This window comes from Aspergillus flavus, chromosome 1 (genome assembly GCF_009017415.1).
Source record: "Aspergillus flavus chromosome 1, complete sequence".
Taxonomy (NCBI): domain Eukaryota; kingdom Fungi; phylum Ascomycota; class Eurotiomycetes; order Eurotiales; family Aspergillaceae; genus Aspergillus; species Aspergillus flavus.
The window spans coordinates 2,569,649-2,592,500 of NC_092406.1; the positions used below are offsets into that span (position 1 = coordinate 2,569,649).

The 22,852-nt window shown below is 46.5% G+C and overlaps 8 protein-coding genes across 8 annotated transcripts; 4 read left to right on the forward strand and 4 right to left on the reverse strand.

The window, feature by feature from the left end:
* The first annotated feature begins 279 nt into the window (after positions 1 to 279).
* On the forward strand, positions 280 to 2,633 carry F9C07_2279286 (uncharacterized protein). The gene is made up of 8 exons (XM_041288502.2): positions 280 to 377; positions 446 to 836; positions 909 to 1,374; positions 1,435 to 1,521; positions 1,586 to 1,780; positions 1,838 to 2,423; positions 2,472 to 2,512; positions 2,579 to 2,633. Exons 2-6 carry the CDS (start codon positions 798 to 800, stop codon positions 2,080 to 2,082), a joined length of 1,032 nt encoding a protein of 343 aa, XP_041140982.1. The 5' UTR covers positions 280 to 377; positions 446 to 797; the 3' UTR covers positions 2,083 to 2,423; positions 2,472 to 2,512; positions 2,579 to 2,633.
* A 993-nt stretch (positions 2,634 to 3,626) lies between these two features.
* Positions 3,627 to 4,031, forward strand: F9C07_2227787 (uncharacterized protein; the record flags this gene model as incomplete). The annotated part of the gene is made up of 1 exon (XM_041284169.1): positions 3,627 to 4,031. The coding sequence occupies one exon, from the start codon at positions 3,627 to 3,629 to the stop codon at positions 4,029 to 4,031; it is 405 nt and encodes a 134-aa protein (XP_041140981.1).
* A 780-nt stretch (positions 4,032 to 4,811) lies between these two features.
* Positions 4,812 to 8,919, reverse strand: F9C07_2279287 (2-polyprenyl-6-methoxyphenol hydroxylase). The gene is made up of 6 exons (XM_041288490.2): positions 8,413 to 8,919; positions 8,158 to 8,344; positions 8,015 to 8,108; positions 7,555 to 7,968; positions 7,176 to 7,496; positions 4,812 to 7,129 (listed from the first exon to the last, which is right to left on the reverse strand). The coding sequence occupies exons 1-6, from the start codon at positions 8,607 to 8,609 to the stop codon at positions 6,330 to 6,332; spliced, it is 2,013 nt and encodes a 670-aa protein (XP_041140980.2). The 5' UTR covers positions 8,610 to 8,919; the 3' UTR covers positions 4,812 to 6,329.
* Positions 4,957 to 5,214, forward strand: F9C07_958 (uncharacterized protein; the record flags this gene model as incomplete). Its single annotated transcript, XM_071511919.1, has 1 exon — positions 4,957 to 5,214. One exon carries the CDS (start codon positions 4,957 to 4,959, stop codon positions 5,212 to 5,214), a length of 258 nt encoding a protein of 85 aa, XP_071365711.1.
* A 2,331-nt stretch (positions 8,920 to 11,250) lies between the features above and the next one.
* F9C07_2279288 (uncharacterized protein) lies at positions 11,251 to 11,922 on the reverse strand. The gene is made up of 2 exons (XM_041288489.2): positions 11,503 to 11,922; positions 11,251 to 11,451 (listed from the first exon to the last, which is right to left on the reverse strand). Exons 1-2 carry the CDS (start codon positions 11,865 to 11,867, stop codon positions 11,421 to 11,423), a joined length of 396 nt encoding a protein of 131 aa, XP_041140979.1. The 5' UTR covers positions 11,868 to 11,922; the 3' UTR covers positions 11,251 to 11,420.
* A 1,980-nt stretch (positions 11,923 to 13,902) lies between these two features.
* Positions 13,903 to 15,191, reverse strand: F9C07_1064635 (uncharacterized protein). Its single transcript, XM_071507463.1, has one exon. It carries the CDS (start codon positions 14,850 to 14,852, stop codon positions 13,983 to 13,985), a length of 870 nt encoding a protein of 289 aa, XP_071365712.1. The 5' UTR covers positions 14,853 to 15,191; the 3' UTR covers positions 13,903 to 13,982.
* A 1,012-nt stretch (positions 15,192 to 16,203) lies between these two features.
* F9C07_1064633 (uncharacterized protein) lies at positions 16,204 to 17,142 on the reverse strand. Its single transcript, XM_071507462.1, has 2 exons — positions 16,400 to 17,142; positions 16,204 to 16,346 (listed from the first exon to the last, which is right to left on the reverse strand). Exon 1 carries the CDS (start codon positions 16,970 to 16,972, stop codon positions 16,487 to 16,489), a length of 486 nt encoding a protein of 161 aa, XP_071365713.1. The 5' UTR covers positions 16,973 to 17,142; the 3' UTR covers positions 16,204 to 16,346; positions 16,400 to 16,486.
* A 248-nt stretch (positions 17,143 to 17,390) lies between these two features.
* F9C07_2279290 (putative glycosyl hydrolase) lies at positions 17,391 to 19,545 on the forward strand. The gene is made up of 3 exons (XM_041288501.2): positions 17,391 to 17,781; positions 17,878 to 18,572; positions 18,644 to 19,545. Exons 1-3 carry the CDS (start codon positions 17,694 to 17,696, stop codon positions 19,232 to 19,234), a joined length of 1,374 nt encoding a protein of 457 aa, XP_041140977.1. The 5' UTR covers positions 17,391 to 17,693; the 3' UTR covers positions 19,235 to 19,545.
* The last annotated feature ends 3,307 nt before the right edge of the window (positions 19,546 to 22,852 follow it).

Below are 22,852 nucleotides of genomic sequence, written 5' to 3' on the forward strand. Positions count from 1 at the left end.
CCAGCGGGTCGGAAAGGTCTCTTAGGATAGTCTGTCGTTCATCTCACCTTGTCATTAGGCCATTCAGAGACGCCATTGTATCCTTGGTCTGGATTATCTCGGAAAGTCTCTCCAACAAACTGGGTGTCAACACTGGGTGTCCCGCGCCGGTTCGTTAGCGACAACATTGACTGGGTAAGTCGGGGTAGACAAAACCGATGTTTCACACAGGGCATGGACCAAAAGCTGTAGGTAAGTATCCCTACTTTAGAAGAAACGCAACCGTTCTTACTGAGTATGGCCCCCACCAGCTGTTTATTAATAGACCAAAATGTATTATGTGGTGTCATTCATCGAATGGGGCTGGAAGGACCCGCGGGGATTCTCAATTGGACGGTCTGGGTCAATCGTCAGCACTAAGAAATGCAACCATAAGCAGTCGAAACTGCAGTTTCCTGATAATGACCTTTTCAGCCCCACACGAACATTGATTGAAGAAACCGACTCGCCCAGACTAATTCAACTGATAGGGTGATCAGCATAATCCTTTCCGTGAATGATTCTTAGTACCTTTAGAACAAGAGAATACAAATCCGCCTGACCATAATTACTATCTGACATACATACAGCTGCAGGCTTCACCAGCGCTTGAATCAGCCCCTCCATGCACCCCTCACCGGAAGTAAACCAAATTGAACAGGGATGCGTAGCCTGGTATTCACTTATGGGCATATTCGAGGACCTCGTCCGCCGCCCTCCATTCCAATGTTTCAAAATGTGTCGTGTAATCTTCCACCTGCCACATCGAAATAGGAACAATGACTCGTAACTCTACTATCGATGAGGTTACATTTGTGGTATGCTTCTAAGTCGTGTCCTCACTTTTCCAGACTGCTTCGAACGTGCTATCCAGCTAATTACGCCTACAGACCATTCTCTGGGTCTGTCAGACCATCAGCTTCTTCTTCGTCGCCATCCGACTCGCTCTCCAATACCATGTTGACCGCAAGTGGCACACCAGTGACATCATGATCCTGGTGGCATGGCTGTTCTCCCTGGGCAATGGAATTACTTGGTCCGCCGTCTACAAGCAGATGTACCAAGTGATTTCTCTCGCCAAAAGTTCGACAATTGATTTCTCCGAAGTGCCAGCTAATATAGGGTGGATGCAAAGAAGGTATCTTAATGGACAGCTCTCTGCCTACTTGATATCATTCACCGGTTTATGGTTGATCAAGCTATCATTTGTGTTTTTCTTCCGGCAATTGGGAAATCGATATCGTGCACAACAGATCCTCTGGTGGGTAGTTTTGGTACTCGTCATTGGCTGCTATGGGGGGACACTGGGCTGCCTGGACTATAAGTGCGAGATGAGTTCCCTAGAGTACAGCATTGGTCAGTTGCCGTATCCTCCAGCGTCGTGACGTACTGGAGCTGCTAACAATGGATTGACAGAGGTTTGCGCGACCGCCGGTGCGATGCACTCCCAACAAGTCAGGTTGAGGGTAGCCACGACTCTAGACATCCTGTCGGATGCAGCCAGTACGTGTGATCTCTCTTGAACATTCTCTTAGTTCAATATGGGCTGACTAAGGTGCTATGTCAGTCATTATTCTTTCCGGTAACGTCATGTGGAGGGCTCGAGTGAACCTGACCAGAAAGCTTGCCTTGATCGGAGTCAGTTTCTTGACGGCGTTTATTATCATCATCGCGCTATTACGACTATTCCTCAGTGTATCAGATATGAGCATCATAGACCCGATCTGGCTAGGCTTCTGGAATGCGCTTGAAATCTGTGTCGGTGAGTTAACTCCGTTTAACCGACTGCTGCTGTGAATTTATCTCATCTTGTCAATAGCCATTGTGGTTGCGTGCCTGGCCTCCTTCTGGACATTTTATACCAAGTCAAAGAGGTCCCCGTCACCAAGCGACATTTATAGACGCGAACCCTCACCTCCGAATAGAAATTACGCTTCCCTCGAAGCACCGATCTTACTGGCTAGTGACATGAGCGAAAGACACAAAATCCCCGAACCTGCCGTGTCCGTACAAAGTCTGAATTCGAGACAGGACGCGGACGCATACCATGTGTCTCACGCCTGAGAGGCAATATCGATAAATTTTGACAATTGAGGGTTTGTCGGCATATCTGTGTAGAGCTTTACATAATTAGCAGGCGTAGCAGTAGTAACTCTATAGAAAGCACGTTCAAATACTATGACTCTATTATAAGACACTATTATCAAATTTTAGTATTCTTGTTCCTTATGCAAGAATCTTAAGAGACTGAGTTTGTGAAGAAGCTTGCTGTTCGATCAAGCTTGCAATTCTAACTGGACAACGAATATAGTTCAATTACATGGTTATCCATGTCATACTTCTAGTGGGTCATACAAGCATAGTTCAAGAGACACAAGAGCAAAGACAAAGACGGTGCAGAAATAGTATGTACAATTGAATACTACAAGATACGCGCTAACCCTTGTACGTAGATCACGTTATGAAGGCGATGCTGATTCATCAGAGGACATGGGTCAGAAATCCACGACACTGCTGCCTACAATACTTTCCTTTCTCAGACTGATAAGCTATGCTCTAGCCCTCTCAGACGCCAACATCGCGATCGTGAGTTAACATGGAAGACGAATCAGAAACTACACCTCTTTTATCCTCTGCGGGGTAGCCGTCTAACAAACCCGTGCCACGAAACATCAAGGGACATGCCATGTATTGAACAGGTTTATGTACAATATAGGCACCAGCAAGCATGGGTGAGTGTTATAAACTACCAACATTAACCCAAATAAATTATCTATCGTGATCTTCATAGAGTTGCCTATCAAGTATGCTGTGGTGGACTTGCGTGGTCAATCTGCACGCTTATGGGTTATGTTCATTGTGAACTGCTTGGAGCTGCCGTTTTCTTCAGTATGAGGCTGCTTTTTACTGCTGCAGCTGCATACATGGATGCAGTGGGGCGCGCAGACCAAGTGAATTCTGGCACTATATTTTAAAGAATGCTGCTGAAAACGTCAAAAATCGTGCAGTGGATCATACCCGGTGGGTTTACTCTGGATCATATAAATTCATCTATGGTTCCGTCCGGAAAGACCGGACCCAGCAAGATCCTTCACTAATGACTTCCTCAAGAGGTATGGAATTGGAAGGAACGGTTTCATTATAGGAACAAGCCATACCACATTTATCTCAATCATCGACGTTCTCTGAAGAAGGATCTCCTATTACGTCGCCTATTCAACGGAACCCTAATCCTTGCTCTGAGGGTGACATCTCTTGTCTTGACAGCCGTGCAAGTCACGGTAGCATGGCATCCAAATCTACTGGATTACATTCTAATGTATGATTCATCTTTTGGAGTGGAATTGCATATCTCAGCCAGCCACCTTTCGTCAAACACTGTTCGCAGTTGATTATATCACCACTCAAGATTGCATTCCCGTAATGCGCCTTTCCTCAAGCGTTTACCTTTGCACTAATCATCGCTGACCCGGCAATGGCTATAGATATGGGCCTTAGCCGCAGATTACAATGTCCATCTAACTGCAAAGATATCAAATTACCTCAATAACTTTACACAGAGACGTTTCAGAATCAATCTTTCAATTATCCTATTCCTACTATTCATCATGAGACCTCTAACTTTACTGCCCCTTCTTTCTAATGCCTATGCTCAAGGCCAGGCTTCAATAACTGCCGAGGATTCTCCTGATCACCCGCTAGGAGAATCGGAGTACAACAAAGTCTGTGCCAATCCCAGCGACAACGAAGTGCAGGTAGTCCTGGGATACTTTGTTCGATACTATTGCGACACCTACCCGCAGTATTGGAATGATAAGATTAAAAATGCACCCTCTATCGAAGCGTGCACTTTGGCATGTAGCGAGATACCGGGATGCAAGGGAGCTTTGTGGAAGAAGAAAGATGCCACTTGCTGGTGGAGCGACCATGCTACTGATTTCGAGACCGATATATACACTGATGCCCCAGGACATGCGTATATGGTTGGTCGGAAAGAGTCCCTTGAATCGTGAAGGGAGGCAAAGGAAGAATTTCTTGGGAAGATAAAAGGTCTGGAGAAGCATGCTGAAGACTTACAAAAGGAGAATGATGTGCTGAAGAGTACGTTATATTTTGTTGTATTTATTGAATTAATGAAGATTATAGAAGCTAACAGGGCGTTAACGGTTACTTGGGGCAAGATGCTCTATTATCCACGGCAAGGTAAGTCAATCCCTAAGGAGGCCAACATATTAGAATATGCATACTTACACACTACAACCAGCAAATAAGGTGTATACGATTCTCAATCCAGGAGGAACCTTCGCAGAGTCTATTGAGCAGTGCGCCAAACTCTGTCTTTCGAAAACCAAATGCAAGCTTGCACAATATACAGTAAAGAGGGACAAGCTTTGTTATCTTCGCGATAATCACCATCAACAGCCATTCGGACACTCCCCGAATATGGACACGTTGGCATATATTCCGCTGAGTTAGACAAGTCAGTTGAGAGAACCTTGATGTGAAGCCTTTCAGTTAAAGTGGCCATTGATGGGTGCGCCTAACGCGGCCAGGAAGTATGCCGCCACATTACTTATCAGATCACACATCAGTTGGAAATTTGTGGGTGGTGGGTTTAGCACCCTTTGTGTACTTTAAAAGTTAAGTGGCTCAGATTCGAACAATGGAGGTGAGTATAACGGTGGACAAAAACGAGAAAGTCATGTTTTCAATGTTAAATTGACAAAAATAATAACAATCATGAATTATATGTATAAGATATGTCTTCCGATGTCTGCCAAGAGCCGCAGGGCAATTGTGCAAACCTCTGTATCTAGATTAAGTATGCCCCATCACAGGATATAAGATGTCATTAAATGAAGTTAGTATGGACCTGAACGGCTGATATATTGTATATCAACACCAACGCCGTGAGGCCTATGAGCACCCCAAGCTATCATGGAGTCAGGCTCGGCGCACACACCTCTGGTCTTGGTTCAGAGCAAAAAGCACAACATGGATGCATCAATTAACGGTCTGGAATTGTGTGAATCTCGGCGAAGCAGTCTGTCCTTCGGACGAACGGACGATACGGCACACACATTATCGGGAAGCAACACCTCACTTGTGTTCTATGACAAGGGTTTCCAAGGCAAGGCTGACTTGCCCTGTGAAAAATGCCCATCTCACATCATCTCCTCTGGCTTACCTTCCTAAGCAATCCGTGGGGGCGATATGAGAATTGAAAGATTACATTCTTTGGGGGCGGAAAGGCTTATTAGATGGGGGCTTATCACATAAAGTCTTGTGAGGAAATAGTCCAATCGTATCTCGTACTAGTTCTGCACTACGCCATGATGGGCGTGAGCCGTGCCTTGTTCGGAAGTCTTGTCGTAGAGGTCAATGCTCTAAGGTGCTGCAAGTGACGAGTATGAGAGCATATCGTATATTGAAATGATATAAGCCTATATTAGAATATTCGGTCACCGTTTGATTTAACCAGCATTGCTATGGTAGGTCAATCTCTAACCTACCACGCAAACCAGTTTATAGTACTCTGGAACACGCAAGACTTGTTGACACTATTAGAATCCAGTAGGACCGATATGCGAGTTAATATCGCATAAACACGCACCATGGCGGCTAACAGGTATATCTCAAGTCCACCCACAATCGGAGGTCGAAGATGAAATGCGGCGGGGAGTTAGTAATTGGGAATAGTCGTGATCACGTATCCGAATTGAGGGAAAGACAAGAACAATGACCTGCAGGATAAGTCATCGACATTTGCAATAGGTCTGTCTCCAACAGACGGGTAGGCGTTAAATAGGAGAAAATGTAGTTATACCCTGATGGAGTGAAGATTGCCCATGCTTATTAGGCGGCGGCGGTTACGCACGGCGAAAATTCTGGAAGTGTTCATGATACTATTGGAATGTACCCTAAGCAAACTGAGTAGGGTTGAGTATACCATGAGCGCTCACAGTTAGGGATTTCAGGTAAACTGAGCCACTCTGTTTGAACCTTTTAACCTGCTGGAAAATATTACAATAGGCTGTTCTATATCTCGCTTTAAACCGAAATCAAGTGCCAACATCTAGATTTCTCGAAAGCGAAAGTAAACCGGACCGACTTTCTCCTCAACGATGGAAAAGGATACGGAATGCGGCATCACCTCCTGAGGTAGAACAAATGCCCTCGATATTTTTCTTGCTGACCCAGCTTTCCAGGTCCGTTTTGATAACAAAGATAGATGGAACAAGAGAGTGCAGCTAACGCAAGGTTGTAGAATCTATTCTAGAAGAACATTCAAACTATAACAGTTCTCGGAATCAAAGTAAAATCGAGGTCAACAGTTTGATCATCTCGGTGACATCCTCCAACTCTCCAATATACATGACGTGCCTGTCAGGCCGAACTAGGACAAGACAACCCCTGTCTCTACTTATCCCATATCTGCTGTATGCTTCGCTCAAGGTCCATGACCTCGATTCGTTATTATCCACGAAGACTTGCCTGAAGGGATCGCCATTCTTAAAGAGGGACGGGGGCAAGTCGGCAATCTCGACATCATCCCTGCTTGCGCTATGCACGACGAGGATCTCAAATACATCTTGGGGTGTGATTGCACGCTCACCCAGACGTCGAAGAAATGCCCCAGGGAGCTCTAGCACCTGGCTGACGTTTTCCAGACGGCGTAGCTGCTCCGGTTGCGATATCATGCCCGCAAAGACGACAATCCGGTACCGACCGTCACTAGGGAATGATTTTCCAAAGTCAACTGATTCTCCATTCGCATGTCTTTCCACCGTCTGCGAGGGTAGACGCCTGCCTACAAGGATACCAGGTGCCAAATATTGCTTAGAAACAATCAAACCACCTTGTTTAGCAACAAGCAATCCAGCCTCGTACTCGATTGCCGTAGTGCTTGAAAATGGAAGATTGTCTCGAAGCTGTTGATATGTTCCGTGAGCTGAGAAGTTCGCACCGACAGGCGATTCGTCCGACAAAGCTTTATCGAAAGCGACGAGTTGTTTAGTAGTTAGTCCACGCTCCTCGTCATACGTCTTCAAAATCGAAAGGGGAGAGATTCCCTTGACAACGTGCGCAATTTTCCACCCTAGGTTGTATGCTGAAAGATGTTAGAGAAGATATGCAACGCATAAGAGTAGATTTACCGTCTTGTATACTGAAGTTCATGCCGATCCCTGCTCTGGGAGAATGGACATGCAATGCGTCTCCAACGAGAAACACACGAGAGTGCTTCGAAGATGAACTTGAGACACGACGCCTGGTCCCAAATACTCCACACCAATCAATATGAGTAATATCAATCTCATACGGCGAAAGTATTTCTCTCAGTGACCTGAGGATGGCTTCTGGAGTCGCTTCGGACCTGCTAGGAACTGGGGCTGCAATGCGTAGCAATCCATCCTCCCTTGGCACAAAGCCCGCCCCACGCCCGTCCTTGACAATCATCGATTGGATCCGGATATCCGCTTCGCAATACGTGAGCGTAGTTCAAGGTTGTTCGTTGGTTGGAGAGATGTCACTTACGAAAGTTCGACGTCGCAATGCAATCTAAAATCCCCCCCACATCCTCTTCGCCGTCGTCTCCGAGAAAGTCGAAGCCCAAAGCGCTGCGAGTCCAGCTTCGGCTTCCATCGGCCCCGATGACGAACCTGGCGTGAATCACTTCTGTCCTTCCTTCTTTGCCTGCGACTTTGCGTTTCAAATATGGCTCGTCTGCCGAGTTATAGTTAAAGTCCCCAGGCTGTGGTATAGTATCCGGAGTGGAAGCTGCAGCCAATTCTTTGTCCGTAAGATGACGTACCGTCAACTTAATAGCGTGCGCTTTTGGATCATGTATGCCAGCCTCGTCAATATTGATAGCTGTGGCCAGCACCCCCCGCTCAACTTCGAGTCCATCGAAAGCTTTCATGCCGTCTAACAAAGCGCGCTCCGTGTTACCTAAATATCATTAGAGGCCGTGCTATGAAAGGTTGACGGATCAGACCTTGGCTAGTGTGAACGAGATGATATTGACCTAGGTCTGGGGACCATTTCGGAAACCGAGCCACACGCTTCAACGGTACATCCTTGCTACCAGCCTACACTGACAGCGTTAGATGAAGTCTAGACAACTCGGAATGCACAAACCCATATCGTCATTTCCACTGAAGGAGCGGCCTTATTGTAGAGATCATCTACAATTCCAAACGAATCAAAGATCTCCAGCGTTCCAGTCTGCATTCCATCGGCATGGCCTCTGAACACTTTTGTGGCACGGGCATCAATGATGCGAGTCTTCACACCGCACCGCGCCATCCACAAGGCTGCCATGAGACTGTGCGAAATGTGTCAGAAGAGGACTTCATATATAAAGGCGACCTGGCTTGAAAGGTCATTTCTTACCCTGATGGCCCTGCTCCAATAATGACCACATCGGTGGTGGACTGCAAAGACGTCGTCATGATATTACTACAAAAGGTAGGTATAAACAATCCAAAGCGTCGAAAGAAGATCAATGTGGTAGACAGAGCGTATAAGTGTGATGTGCGAGATGCGTCTGTGGATTTCGAATGGTACTTGGCTCGATTAAATATTCGCATCTATAACCAAAAGTTCGGAGATTCGGTAACGATATGTCTCCGCCCAGTGATTGACTGGCCAAGAATCTCCGGATGTTGGAGTTCCTTAATTGTCTCTTCGGAGGCTTGTTTGAATCCAAACCCGACTGGAGCGGAGGTTCAAACCAGCCATCATTCGTTGTCAACCTCCGCTCTGTCTCAGAAGATAGTAAATGAGGGCTAGTTTCCCGAAGGGGGTTGATTTAAATGCGCTTAGTCAGCGCAACTCACTAGTTACATCAACCCGACTTTGGGAAGACTCTCCCAAACATGGAATGAAGGCCGATTCCTTATTGGTTCCTGAATTCATTGATTTCCTACTAGCTAAAGCTAAGTGTTGTGGGATCCGCCTAGCGGCCGGAAGAACCCAGCTTCCGGCCCACTTAGGGCCGCCAGACGGAATCCCCTACCAACAGACTCCACAGCGCGGCCGGGAACTATGAGGTGCGTCAAGGGCTTTCATAAACACACTTCCGGGGCAGACGGTGTGCTTATGTATGTACAAAAGGCGAGATGCAGATGTAGTGACTCGGTGCATAGGCCTATGTCTCTATTCATACTTCTTGCCCGTCCCTTTTAACCTGCTTTCACCTTTGTTTCGACCAATTAGACCCCCACTGTAGGATTCCATGGTTTGCGTAGAGCTGTAGTGCTACCCATAAGGCCTTCTTGCATAGCCCGGCAAGGGGAGGCTGCCTGGTCTCCAGGACGGATGGCCTGACTCGAAGTCTGCTTCAATTCTCCCAGACACCCAGCAATTTGTACGGTCGGTCCTGGGCTGTTCGGTGAAACTGGAGGCTCTGTTCCGACATTGTACTCCATGCAAATACTATACTCCTGAGTACATGAGCCCACAGACACCGTAACCAACGTTTCTGGAACTCCTGGACGTGTGTACTGTCAATGACGATGTGGCAGCATACTACAGCTCATCTATAAGCGTTAATTCTCCCCGTAATCGACCGAGAACTATTCCAGAGTACTATCAACCTCGCCTCTTTAACCTCATTCGCCTCAGGTGCCTGGAGTGCCAAAGCATGTGTTTGGGCCTTTCTATGTTTGTCTTCGGTGTGGGATTTTCCCGTGACGCATCCGACGCGATAGCCTTCGCTGGGGAATTTGAGAGTTACGTGCCTCCTATACTTCACGAAGAAACTAGTGACGGGCTTCAAGCTCTTATTATGCGGGCATGTGCACAATGCCATTAACTGCTTGTTGAGAATTATTGCTCTCAACTACTTCCGCGATTAGATGATTTTCCACAGTTTCTTCTGGAACCTCCAGACCGGACTCTACCTGGATTCTCTAGTATGCCGACTGCTCTAAAAGTTTAGTATACATTTATATCATCCTCAAAGATCTGCTTTGACACTATTTCCCCACACAAATATTCCATCCCAGGTTGATTGTCACCTCCTGGGTTTATTCTGGACTGTATATATAACTAACAAAGAATTATCCATTCAAAGAGGTCAACCAGCCACTATCCAGGACGAAGCTTGTGATCTTACAATTACTCCGAGATATGGCAACCTGCTCTTCAGTCTTCCACTACTTAAAGTACAGCTAAGCGGACGGCAAGCCCTGTTCTCCGCACCCTATGGTCGTATGTATTATTTCTTTATGTGTAGAGAATTAGATAGAAAAAATAAATGTATCAATCAACATAAGCCACCTCACTGGAAGAGCCTTTCCGATGCCGGTTTCGATACTATCGATGCCGCAATGTCTGTTCCGGGTGGAAAGGATGAAGCCTATCTTTTCAGGGGAACGAAATATGTTCGAATTGATGTCGCTAACGACAAGATCACCTATGGCCCTGCGAAGCTGGTTGATGAGTGGCCGGGTCTTACGCAGGCAGGCTTTGATTCAGTCGATGCCGCCATTCCCCGTTCCTAACGCTAAAGTCGATGGCGAGACATACTTGTTCAAGGGATCGCAGTATGCGAGGATCCAGGTGGTTCGTAGTGGCGCGGACAAGGTAACTTGGGGACCACACTCGATTGCAGACTATTGGAAGACTCTCGACTGGATCTAGTGGCCAGGTGAAGCTGTGAGCGTGTGAAGAAGGGATCCATGTGGTTTTCAGGGATGAACCTGATACATCTTGGGTAGAGAATAGGCCGCTTGTACTTAATTCTCAATTTCCTAAGTTGCTCCTTCTAACCGCTTGTGGTGCTGTCTTAGTTAGCTGCTCAAGCCAACTAATTGCTCTATTTTGTTCCCGGTACCTGTTAGTAATTTTATAATTAAAGCCTTGCATTTTTGTCTGAAACTTTGACATAATTTGCCTTGGGATGATGCAGGATACTCTATGATGCGTGTTTCTCATCTTAGTCCGTTGAGGCCCTTTTCGTGCTCACTTTCGGTGACCTATACTAAATAATTGAAACTGTCTGTTGCCGCCTCTATTCAGCTGTAGTAACCCGAGCCAAGTGTACCTTAGCCTTAGTCAGTAAGAGGCTACGGTCTTCTTCATGCTCTCTGGTTTGAGCATTGCTTCAGCATCAAAGTGTCAGGCAGGGGTCGAGAATCAGATACAAAAGGATCAATAGTTCTAGCATATGTATAAAAGGAAGTTTGAAGTTGGACATATCGGATTCAACTCTAGATTGATGTGGAACTCAACTAGCCACCCGCCCAGAACAATCGGCTGCCCATACATAAACCACCGCCTCCACGGATATCCATATCTCTCCTACCTACCCCCAAAGCGTCTCTTGAGTTCCTAAATACCAGGATTCGGCACTCTGACGATACTATCATCGGTGCGTCGTCATGTATACCTGGGATCTAGACCCAACAGGCCCCTCCAGGCTTCGCTCTGGAAAATAAATTAGCCCCAGCCGTTTCCTGTACTTATAGTAGAACTTACTGTGGTGCCCAGCCATCCAAGGTACGATCAGAACCACCCGCAGGACAACTATCGACAATCTTCTTGAGCAACTTTTTGCACTGGTCTATCGAGAGAACCTTATCGCCCGAGTTGTCATTTTTCATCCACAAATTAACATTCTTCGGATCGTAATCGACCTCAAGGCACTGCGTCACCTCTTGTCCACCTTTGAACGTGGAAGGGGCGATGTTGTTACACCATTTGTCGATTCCATGGGCGGCTGCACTTCTCGCCTCTTCGTGACTCCATGTCCAATAACCACCGTAAGGGCAATCCGGCTCACCCATGATAAGGGCAGGAAGTGCCAGCATGGCGGCGAGAATGGGGAGAGCTTGAAAGTGCATGATGGTAGACTTGATAGGAAAGTAGTTTCCACAGAAATAAGTAAGAGAAGACTTGGATTGTTTTCGAAATAGAAAGTGAAGTGAGTATGGACTGAGAAGGAAGGACTGCCCAAAAGCCCTTATTTATATCTGTTCCTTGAGAACGCCAAGCAGTGTTTTTCAAGTCATAGCGTCGCAGCTGATTCTGAGAGCCCGTGTCTCGCCGTGCATACCATCCTCTACCAAAAGCCAGGATCAGTCCTGAATATCCTCTACACAATCCATGTAGGATGGTGATCTCGCTACGGAGGCTCGAGTCCTTGACACAGCCCACCGGTGCGCAGAGGTTGCCCGTGAAGGCCGCTCGCCAAGTTACAAGTGATAGTATTCTATACACATGTTACATATATCCATATAGAAATATCTATACATAACAGTGATAATACATAAGATACGTTTCTTGGTGCTACCCCAAGATCTACAGGGAGCCAACATTAGGGGGCCTTACTCCCGGCAGGAAAACACCAATATTCAACCACGAACAGGCCCCGTCATGGTCTCGGAAATGCCTTACATCGCATAAGACTAGATTGAATCACACGGGTTGACCCCGTAGATGCTAGATCTGCATTTTGATTTCTCCTTGCAGTACAGACAGTGTTGGGGGCCTTGCATTAGGTCGTCCTGGTGCCTAACCGATCGGCACGGTTGGAATCAATTAGACTGCGGGGAACCTCCTGCTGAATATCTGATGTACGGAATCCTAAACAAAAATCCAAGTTGAGTGAAAATATTATATTTGCTATCTTCCCAAGGGGAAGTGACCGTTATCTTTAAATGCCCAAGATCCGTCAGACGGTCTTTGTCGTTTCTCTACATACGTTGAACAAGTTGTATTTCTGCCTTATGTAGTTTATACTTGGCGCCAAGAATATTCCGGGTCACTACGCTTATAGCTCGGCTAATATCTGCTAGCCTGTACTTTGAATGACTTCGTTTCGCCGTTCTATTTGTCTTTGATTGGCTGGGTCTGATGATGTGCAGAGGAAATCTCCGATAGTAGAGTTGGAGCCAAGACGGCAAGTCAAAGGCAGTGCTCGCACTGCGCCATCCACCTGCAGTCCCTCTCCGTCTATCCTGCTCGAAAATAGGTCTAACCCCGCAGTCTGCGCTTCAGTTACCCAATTAGGAGGAGAACGGGGTCTACAACGATATAGCACCAAGCTGTATTCACTACGTCCACATGTACAACAAGGGTATGACGAAGGATGCGGAAGAAGATATGGTATTGGCTCCAAGCGCACAGTACCAATTATTCCTGAAAAGAAGCTAGAGACCATCCTTTGACGGAAAGAGTAAGACTGCAGAGGGGGCAAAAGCACTCTCCCTCCTGAGACAGCCAGTGCCCGTGAATGAACTTGGCGGTTTTCACAACATGTGTAGATATTCGAAGTATAGTTTCTTATTCGGGGGATTTGGCAAGCCAGAGTGTGTATAAGGTACCAAGTATCGGACTACTTCGTTGATGACCCATCATACGTCTCGGCCTATGGGGCAAATACCAAGGTTCAAAAAGTCGATCACTGAGGTGTGTGGTCAAGGCCAGTGCTTCATAAAATATCCGCATGTTTTCGATTACAGCCCACAATACCAATGTCAGCTTCTGGTGGATTTGGAAGATACGCCGACGCCTCAAGAATTATCCTAGTATTGGTCTGTAATACTGAAGCGAAGTTGTGGAAGCTTCACAGCAAACATCTTCCATGCGGATTACTCACTAATCCAGATGCAGAGGGTAAGCGGACATTTGCCGCAGAGTCTGGGAAAGGGTTCAGCGACAACCAAATGTTAGCTAGATACCGTCGAATATGGAATACACATCCTCGCGCGCCTGGGATTATCCACAATGATAATAACCCATCCAAAGTTATGTCCAATGCGGAGACTGCCATTATTGTCCACTGTGATATTTGCTGACCAGCTGTTAGAGGGATATGGCCTGAAGAACGGGGACATGGAGTATCTCATCTCTTGCAGCAAATAATAACAATGGCTCGAACCAAAGATGCAAACATAACGAAACATACACACACATTTTTAATCAGCAAGAACCGTCATCTCTTTTAAATATGAACGTTAGATCCATGTCACAATGCACGGAGGACGCTGGTAATACGATGACCAGTCTACGTTATCCCCGATTTTCAGGAAGGCTCGCGTCTCTGCGTCTTCATAGGACACTTTCATCCAGCCGACATCCTCCAAAGCACACCCCTCTAACGGTTCATGTATCTCAAGCTCCGACGGGTCCGATATTTCAAGCTCCTCCAATTCCTCCTCGTCCGGTTCCTCCGGCTTCCATACCCCGTTTACCAAACGCACGAATCCAGTTTCAGACCTGCATTCCGGGTCGGATACACTCAGAACTGATTCCAAAGCCTCCTGGTCCACCATGAGGAAGAGGCGATACCGATCCGATTGTGGGAAGCGAGAATGATCATTTGCCTGCTCCACTTGCGGTGCTGTTGCAGCCCACTCTTGAAAATGCTTGCGTAGAAGAGTGGTAGTCGCGCCGTCAAAGGATTGGTCTTCGAAGACTGTAGGGGCAAAGCTGTCTAGTAGATCCAGGCCGTTGTAGAACTCCAGATACTCGGTAACATGGGAGAGAAGTCGAGTCATGAATCTGTTCCAGTCGGAGTCGCTTCGATATGTGCAGCGATAAATCACAAAGCCCCAGGTTTTAAATCGGTCCTTTTGGAGGAGTCGTTCCAGTCGGTTGGCGTGATTAAAATTTGTTTCCATTGTAGGGACCCGTTTCGATAGCTTATGAGGCCGATCATTGTCGGAAATATTCATTGTCGTTCGCACCTTGTGGGAATACTGGCGTGTGGCGGGATATAAAGTGCGACCGATATCAGTGGGGAAGCGACCGACGAGGCGAAGGCTACAGGAGGTGTGAAGCCTGAGTTGGTTGCAGATAGGGAGAAAGATTCTCGTTGTGTTCATTGTAGGTTTAGGCGATCGGTGGTTGTAGAAAAGATGGGTAAGGACTAAGAGGGCAGAAGGGGCGAGGCGAAGATACAATCATGTGACAACAATGATAACTCCCTACATTTTATGTGATTGATACCTAAAACAAACTAACTCAATATCTTTTTATGCAGTCGATGTCCTGAATTTGGGAAAGATTGAAAGGCAATGGCTTAAATATGTCTAAAATTGCTAGTTCGTTCGTCTAGAGCTAGGGCAGGCAGGCAGGCAGCGCTTACTAAGGGTATTATCAAGAACTTGGAGCCCTAAAAGGAGTGTTTGTATACATCATATCCAGTAGGTCTCTCAAGTGTATTGCTAATGATATAACGATAATGACGCGCTTCATCGTGTTCTGAAGCTTAGCACTCGGTCTATTTGATCGCAATTCATTTGTCTTCTAGGCGTACAACTACGGTCTCATTCCCCTGATTAGGAGCCAGATGAATACCGTTTACCGTCCCCATAAGATACCTAGGAGGAAACCCGAACGCAAACCGAGTACCCAACTCCCAAAGTCTGACAGTTAGATCCAATGGCGGGGTTCCATCTATACAGCTGTGCGAATGTGATTCCATACATTGTTTCAATATGGTCGCACGAATCCCCACTCACCACAGTATAGTACCGATTACAGTCAGATGCAATCCCATGTTACGTGGGCGCATTTATAGATAGGGCTGCCACGCAAATAGAATAGCCAACTCTCAAAGTCTCACAGTTCGAGCCAATCGCAGGGTTCCACTCATACAGTTGCGCAAAGCTGATCCCATACGTTATCTCGATATGATCGCATGAATCACCACTCACAACGGTGTGGTATAGATTGCAATTGGAGACAGTTCCTGCCTGCGTGTGACCGTTCGGACTCGCAGTTGAGGAAATAGCCGTGGCCGTGGCAGATGAGCTCGGCCCCTTCACACAGTACGCGTAGCCCAACCAGAGGGTATTGCAGGTGCTGCCAATACTCGGGTTCAATTGGTAGAACTGAGCTAGAGTGATACCATAATCGCTCTCGATCGACGGGAAGTCGTCACCGTCTACCACAGTATGGAAGAGCTGACATCCAGACACAACTCCAGTTTGAGTGGGGCCCATGAACACTGTGGTGCTGGTGGCTGTTTCAGATCCAGTGCTAATCGTGGTAGTGGCAGCAGCACTCTTGGAGCCCACGCCAATACAAACAGCACGGCTAGCAGTTCTACTCAGGTTAGCCCACAGAGCGGTGTCACAGTCGCCTAACAGCCAGGTATTCCAAGCCAAAAATCGTCCAATTTCACCCCGTAGGTGTAAGCCATATCAGCACACGTGTAGTCTGGTTCTAGTGGTTAATTGGGATTCTAGATGGGTTAATGGAATACATACCTCCGGCATCATAACCGTCGATTGAGGTGAAGTAATTACACTCAGAAACTGTGCCAGCCTCCGTGGCATCAATACGCAGACAGTAAGTCCAGGTAAACTGAGTTGCTATGTCCACGGTCAGCCTTGCTGTCTGTCCCATGTGCGGACTCAATACTCACAAGTGCTATTTTACTTCTTTACGCAGTAACTGTAAGCCGACCAGACGGTGCAGTTGTTCATGTCTTTCTCAATGCTTGGATTCCATTTTACCAAGTCCTCCACCGATATGCCGTTATCCAACGCAAGATCCCGGCATAACGTAGTATCGTAAGAGGGGTGCTGGTATAGATAACAGTTCCCCCCACAGGGTAATATAAAACCCCAGACTCTGCAGCGGGATTGGTGGCAGCCCAGACAGAGTTAAATGCACCTTCGCGAACATTGACGGCTGTAAATCTCATCGCAAACTTGAGAGCCGCCGAAACAAGAAAATTGGAATCCGACATGAACTCTGTCCCAAGATTCGTCTTCACGAGGCCGGGATGGATACTGACGAATTTTATATCCGGATGCCGTTGGGCCAAAGCTCTGCAGTAATGTGTATTTGCTAGTTTGGATTGGCCATAAAGAGTCCATGTAGACATATCCGGCATAGGTGTGGCTCGGGTACTGAAGGATGATGTTGAACACTTACCCAAATAGAATGCATAAGTCACTAGATATTGAGGATGACTAAGCTGTGCACCATTCATAACACAATAAGATGAACATGGAAAGTCATAAAGCAAGTATACAAGAGTACTTGTATATAGCGGTTTGCCATTTTACCTACTAGTAGCTGAACGTGAGCTAAGCAGAATGTTACCTTTTCAAAACGAAAGGAAAGCAGAGCTACTTAGAGTAGTATTAGTGGTGGTGGTGGTGGTGGTGGTGGTGGTAGTAGTAGTAGTAGTAGTAGTAGTAGTAGTAGTAGTAGTTCTTGAGTGGTTCTCCTTCCACCTGTTTGTCGCTACCACTTGAATTCCGTCGTGCTTCCAAACGCGTTAAATATAGCAGTTGACGTTCGGCAGCTTGATTCTTGGCAGATTTAAGGATGTGTAGTGTGCATAATGCACTTATACAGCAGAGACTCAATAATGAAGAGAGTTACCACCATCCCTTGCGTAAGATTCTGTTACCCCTTCCAAAAATCAGAGTTCTTGCGACCCTTTGTTTCCCAGCCATTGCTATTGTGCTGTTATTGCACTGTGATCCCTTTTTTTTTTCTCTTCCTGTTGCTTTCGTCATGGGTCAGTTAGCATGACAGAAAGATCACCCTTTCCGTCCATTCCAGGGCATTTCCGCATGCTACAGACCCCTCCAACCACCCGTCTTGCTTCACTATCGCACCCCTCTCTCAGGCTTCTTGTCAACTTAATGTTGTCCTCACCCATCTTTCAATGATTGCAGTCTTGCCCCGATTCCAGAACGATAATGCCGCCAGACTGGTTATACGCGATATTTCTGACCGTATTCTTTGCGGCCCGGGGAGTCGCGATTCAACTTGACATTCAAGATGAGCGTAAGCTGTTACATTCTGCGCCATATTGTTCGAGCGTCGACTCCAATATTCCTTGTACATCTCTCATCTCATACTAACCGCGCCATCTATTCTTAGAATCGATCAAGTCCGCAGCAGCGACAGCGGCCTACAATATGATGAGCTATTACCATGGAAACGAGTCGGGTCAGACCCCAGGAAAGCTCCCCGATACCTGGTGGGAAGGCGGCGCAATGTTCATGACCCTAATACAATACTGGTTCTGGACGGGCGACACATCCTACAACGAGGTGACCACGCAAGGAATGCTCTGGCAGAAAGGCCATGACGACTACTTTCCTGCCAACTACAGCAACTATCTTGGAAACGATGATCAGGTCTTCTGGGGGCTGGCCGCCATGACCGCTGCTGAACTGAACTTTCCCGAGAAGGATGACGACTCGTCGTGGTTGTCACTGGCACAAGGTGTTTTCAATACCCAGGTCCCGCGCTGGGATACCTCCAGCTGCGATGGGGGTCTCCGTTGGCAGATTTGGCCGTATCAAGCCGGGTATACGACGAAGAACGCTATCTCGAACGGAGGTCTATTCCAACTCGCTGCTCGTCTCGGTCGCTACACCAAGAATCAAACCTATATTGACTGGGCGGAGAAGATCTGGGATTGGAGTGCTACTACGCCGCTGCTGAAGACGGCTGACTGGAACATTGCCGATACGACTACTTCTGAGGCAAACTGCAAGGATCATGGGGATCTGCAATGGACATACAATTACGGCACTTACCTGAGCGGAGCTGCGTACATGTACAATTTGGTGTGTTCCCTTGTTATGCCCTCTGGGCCATTCACTACCAGAAAGGTGGCTACATCGCTAACCAAAAGTAGACCGATGGAGGTGAGAAGTGGAAAGAAGCTATCGATGGCTTGCTCGGTACCACCATAGCCAAGTTCTTCCCCCATGAATACGGTGGCGACATCATGTCGGAGATTTCGTGTGAGCAGAGCATGATGTGCGACCGTAACCAAGATTGCTTCAAAGGTTTTCTGTCTTCTTGGTTGACCTTCACCACTACCATTGCTCCGTTTACACAAGACCAGATCCTCCCCAAGATCCAAGCCTCAGCACAAGCAGCAGCAAAGCAGTGCTCTGGTGGCGACTCCAAGACCGACTGTGGACGAAGCTGGTACAAGCAGGACAAGTGGGATGGTTCAAAATCGCTGGAGTCGGACATGAGTGCGCTGAGTGTCTTGTCGTCCACCATGATCGCTCACAAGAAAGAGCACCAAGCACCCTTAACGGCGGAGACCGGTGGCACCAGCAAGAGTAATCCCAGCGCAGGCTCGGGTCACAAGGATCAACAGACCGGTACGCCGAAGCCGATCACGACTGGTGATCGGGCCGGGGCCTCGATTGTGACGTTCTTCTTCGCGTGTGGCTGGATGGCCTCGGTGAGCTGGATGGTTTATGGAGGATAGTCAAGGGACTATGTCTTTTGCCATTGGATATCCGCCTTGTACAGAAACTAGGATAGCTTAGGTTAGAGATATGGGCATTCTCGTGGCGAATTTGATTTATTAACCGTTTATTTCTATCATGGACAGAGTTATGGGTTCTTTGTCGAGTTTCCTTGTTGTATTCTTGTGGTAAGACTGCGGGTGTTTGAGGTGTTAAACCATAATGCTTGCGATACTGGTCTTGGGCTATCTCGTTCACGTGGATGTTAATGACAAAGTTGAATATGCTCATAAACCCTCTTTACATAAATCAGACGTACAGATAAGCAAACTTGGGTCACTAACGGGAGATCCACTGGGACCCATCCAAAACCCATGGTTAAGTTTTCGTACCCGCACCAGAGTCCACGGATGATGGAAGATTATATCAACCCCACAGCCAGTACGAGATAATATGGATACTTATTAGCATCTCTCCAAAAAGAATCTCTGGAATATATACCACGAAGCGAGGCGAAATCTAACTCTCTCACGCCTCTTTCCACGCAGTCATCGAGTCAGCACCGAGGAGATTCGATTGGAATCAATACACGAGCGAGCGACCGACATGGAAGACAACACTAGTAGATGTAACGAACACCAATCGTTTTACTTTGCAAACTGCCTTGAGACAAGAACCATTTTCTACTTTGTGTACACAATACTTCATCCTGGCACGAGCCAATCCCCGCCCTCCTCCTCCGAGAAAGACATTCCTGCAAGCACACTTGGTTCGGGCACTATAGCCGCAGCTGGTATTATCTCTGTGCCATGACTTCGACTGGATCTGGGAAGGTCTACGCTACTTTTGGGGAGTATTAGAGAAGACTAAGGAGATTTTGGGGACGTTGAGGATGCAGGCATAAATGGCGTGGTTTGTTATTAAGATTTCTAGAATATTTTGGTCTTTTCGTGCTGCTTATTGGGGATTTGGTGAAGCATCGTTTTATATATATTTTATCAATTACGTGTGTGCAAGCACCTCGTGGAATGGGTCAACCTTTCTCTTTTATTTTTATTCTTTTATTCTTTTTTTTCTCATACATATAGTTTTGTATCAATATTATAGCATTTCTTTTATGAATAAATTCTATATTGTAGTTGCTGGATATTGACTACGGTGTTAAAAGGGCCCTTCCCGCTATCATCAAACACAGACTAATAAGGAAAACTTTCGTGGGCTCCATGCAGGTCATCCAGGCTACAAGACTAGGCCTCTATTAGAATTTTATCTTTCAACACATACGCAGAGTCCACGGCCACTATCGTCCGTTTCAATTTGGGCGCTTTACCATGAGTCACCCGCCCCGCCTGATCTTCCTCTAGGACCGTGACCAGTGTTACTAAACTTCTCATGCATGTGGAATCATTAACATGAATTATATCACACATGAACTAGTGACACTACCATCTGAAAAGAAATATCGCCGTATCTGACAGATAAGGACTTGTAGCTCTTCAGGGTGATCGGAAAGAGTCAACAATATAGACAGAACATCCACGACACCGGAATATCCATAGTATAGGGCTCATTTGTATGTATTCTACAGAGACGGGAAGTATCTTCAACTAACTGTACCAGTATCAGTAAGGACATGGGTACATGCCACATTACAGGGACGAGATATCGAGACCGTAAACAAGAAACTTGGTAAATAAATAAGAGATTGACGGACTGGGAGTTGCAACATTTGTTCCACCATTCCTAGGGATTCTGCGATGGCGGACTCTACACGATGAGATAATTGTCCGATGAGCTCCCCCCCATGGCCTTGTCTGAGAGCAGCTCATGCAGATTCAGCTCTCGCATCCAACGAGCATTGATGTGAATTGTTGGGGCCTTCAGGCATGACAATTTCTCCTTGCCGCATGCCCTAAACCACTACGGCCAGTCTACCGTGATTGGACCCATCGGATTTCTATTATCTGTGGTATGAAGCAAGCGAAGCTGAGATTTAAAGATATTCCTACAGAGACTGAGCTAATTTCGGCTAGAGTGGATCCAGTACGTATAAATCTGAGACTGGGTGTAAAAGATCGTGTTCATCCCTGTGGAGCGGCTCGCTTCAAGATCGTAGGTGGAACCATTCCGACCCACTACGGCCAAAAAGGGCCCGATTGTACTGTAGATACTCCGTACTCTGCAACTGGTTACATAGTTTCGTAAAAGGAAACGATATACAAAATATCCACAAGGATCAGCATATTCATTTAGCCAACCTGGGGTTTCGGCCGAACCTTTTGAGATATGCGTCCCGAACCCAGCCAATTGGGATGATCGACCGGCTAAGCGAATAGATCGGAGAGTTTTCCCGCATGCCCTACATTTCCTATCATGCAGATCTGGGGACAATAGCTTGCCCCTGCTAGATCTATTGTTTAGTGCTGCTGCTGGGTGGGTCTCCGATCTTCTCATTCCTTACTCTAATCTGAGACCTCGGCAATTGTACACGAGGCAATTGACCACTTTTCTACCATATCCCTGTGAGCACTTGTAAGACTACATAATATATATCAAAAGGAAAGACGAGAGGGGGAAACATAAAAACAAAAGAGGAAGGGAGTATCGATTTTGCGTAGGGAAATAAAGGAAAAGGCAGAGAGATGCCATTAGGGTAAGCACATCGCTTATTCTACAAGGGACTCAGAGTCTCACAAGCTCTGGCTGACTGAAAAGATTTCCGATACATTTATACGACCCGCATTCCATACATCGCTTATCTCACACGAGGCTTAAAGCATCCCAGCCTTCGGCTGAGAGAAAAGATATCTCGATCTAAACTACTTACATTTCATACATAGCTGAACAAGAGCATACTAGAACAAATTATGATTAACTAATGAACAACTTTCAACCCTTCAGTAATCGGTTTTATTGAATAGAAGTGCATCCATGTATCAAAAATCACTGTCCTCGTGTATACCTGCGCAACCAATGCGTTATTATACTATTGAGGGCTTTGTAGATCACTAAATGTTGTAAACCTCTGTTAGCATTCTCTCAGTAGCCAGGCCCGTACCCTTATGAATTCAAATCCAAACTGAAATGTATGAATACTATCATATCTAACCTTACATTGAGGAATTTCGTGCCTAAAGCTTTACTAAACTCATCCCAAGAGCTTGAGGATCACAGCCCCCTTGTCTTCCCCTGACTAGCGATCCTTCATGAATGTAATGTAGGCTTGTTAGATACAGGGGAATCCTCTTGCATGAACTCTGGAAATATCCAGATCTACATCTGTAAATGCTCCTTTATCATTCCATCGCCTCACTCTTTGACTTTACTCGCGCAGTTTGCAAATGTAGGGATTGGATATTCAATGGGCTACAGAGATAGCCCTTTCGATTGTACACCCTTTGATACTGTCTCAAACTTTGGGGAAACTACGGGTATGAAGAATGGTTCAACTATCTCGTAGATGGGTAGCCGAAAAGCAGTCTAGTCTAGGAACCAGGGGAAATACAAGTTTCAACCTTGGGTTCAAACCAGTATTGAATAGTCTATAGAATCTATCGGTGTGAGTAACAGGTTTAATGAAACAGTAAAGTTAAGTCTCAAAGCTGTGAAATGTCTTAGACCACAACAAATCTTGAGCT

Bases quoted from the DNA above. Each gene is read 5' to 3' on its own strand.
- F9C07_1064635 (XM_071507463.1), bottom strand. From the start codon at position 14,852: ATGAACACAACGAGAATCTTTCTCCCTATCTGCAACCAACTCAGGCTT.
- F9C07_2279287 (XM_041288490.2), bottom strand. From the start codon at position 8,609: ATGCGAATATTTAATCGAGCCAAGTACCATTCGAAATCCACAGACGCA. The intron at 8,345-8,412 runs GTAAGAAATGAC...CATTTCGCACAG, and splicing joins ATTGGAGCAGGGCCATCAGG to TCTCATGGCAGCCTTGTGGA. The intron at 8,109-8,157 runs GTTTGTGCATTC...CTGTCAGTGTAG, and splicing joins CAGTGGAAATGACGATATGG to GCTGGTAGCAAGGATGTACC.
- F9C07_2279290 (XM_041288501.2), top strand. From the start codon at position 17,694: ATGCCGCCAGACTGGTTATACGCGATATTTCTGACCGTATTCTTTGCG. The intron at 17,782-17,877 runs GTAAGCTGTTAC...ATCTATTCTTAG, and splicing joins ACTTGACATTCAAGATGAGC to AATCGATCAAGTCCGCAGCA. The intron at 18,573-18,643 runs GTGTGTTCCCTT...AACCAAAAGTAG, and splicing joins CTGCGTACATGTACAATTTG to ACCGATGGAGGTGAGAAGTG.
- F9C07_1064633 (XM_071507462.1), bottom strand. From the start codon at position 16,972: ATGAATGGTGCACAGCTTAGTCATCCTCAATATCTAGTGACTTATGCA.
- F9C07_2279286 (XM_041288502.2), top strand. From the start codon at position 798: ATGACTCGTAACTCTACTATCGATGAGGTTACATTTGTG. The intron at 837-908 runs GTATGCTTCTAA...TTACGCCTACAG, and splicing joins TCGATGAGGTTACATTTGTG to ACCATTCTCTGGGTCTGTCA. The intron at 1,522-1,585 runs GTACGTGTGATC...GTGCTATGTCAG, and splicing joins CATCCTGTCGGATGCAGCCA to TCATTATTCTTTCCGGTAAC.
- F9C07_2279288 (XM_041288489.2), bottom strand. From the start codon at position 11,867: ATGCACTTTCAAGCTCTCCCCATTCTCGCCGCCATGCTGGCACTTCCT. The intron at 11,452-11,502 runs GTAAGTTCTACT...TTTATTTTCCAG, and splicing joins TTGGATGGCTGGGCACCACA to AGCGAAGCCTGGAGGGGCCT.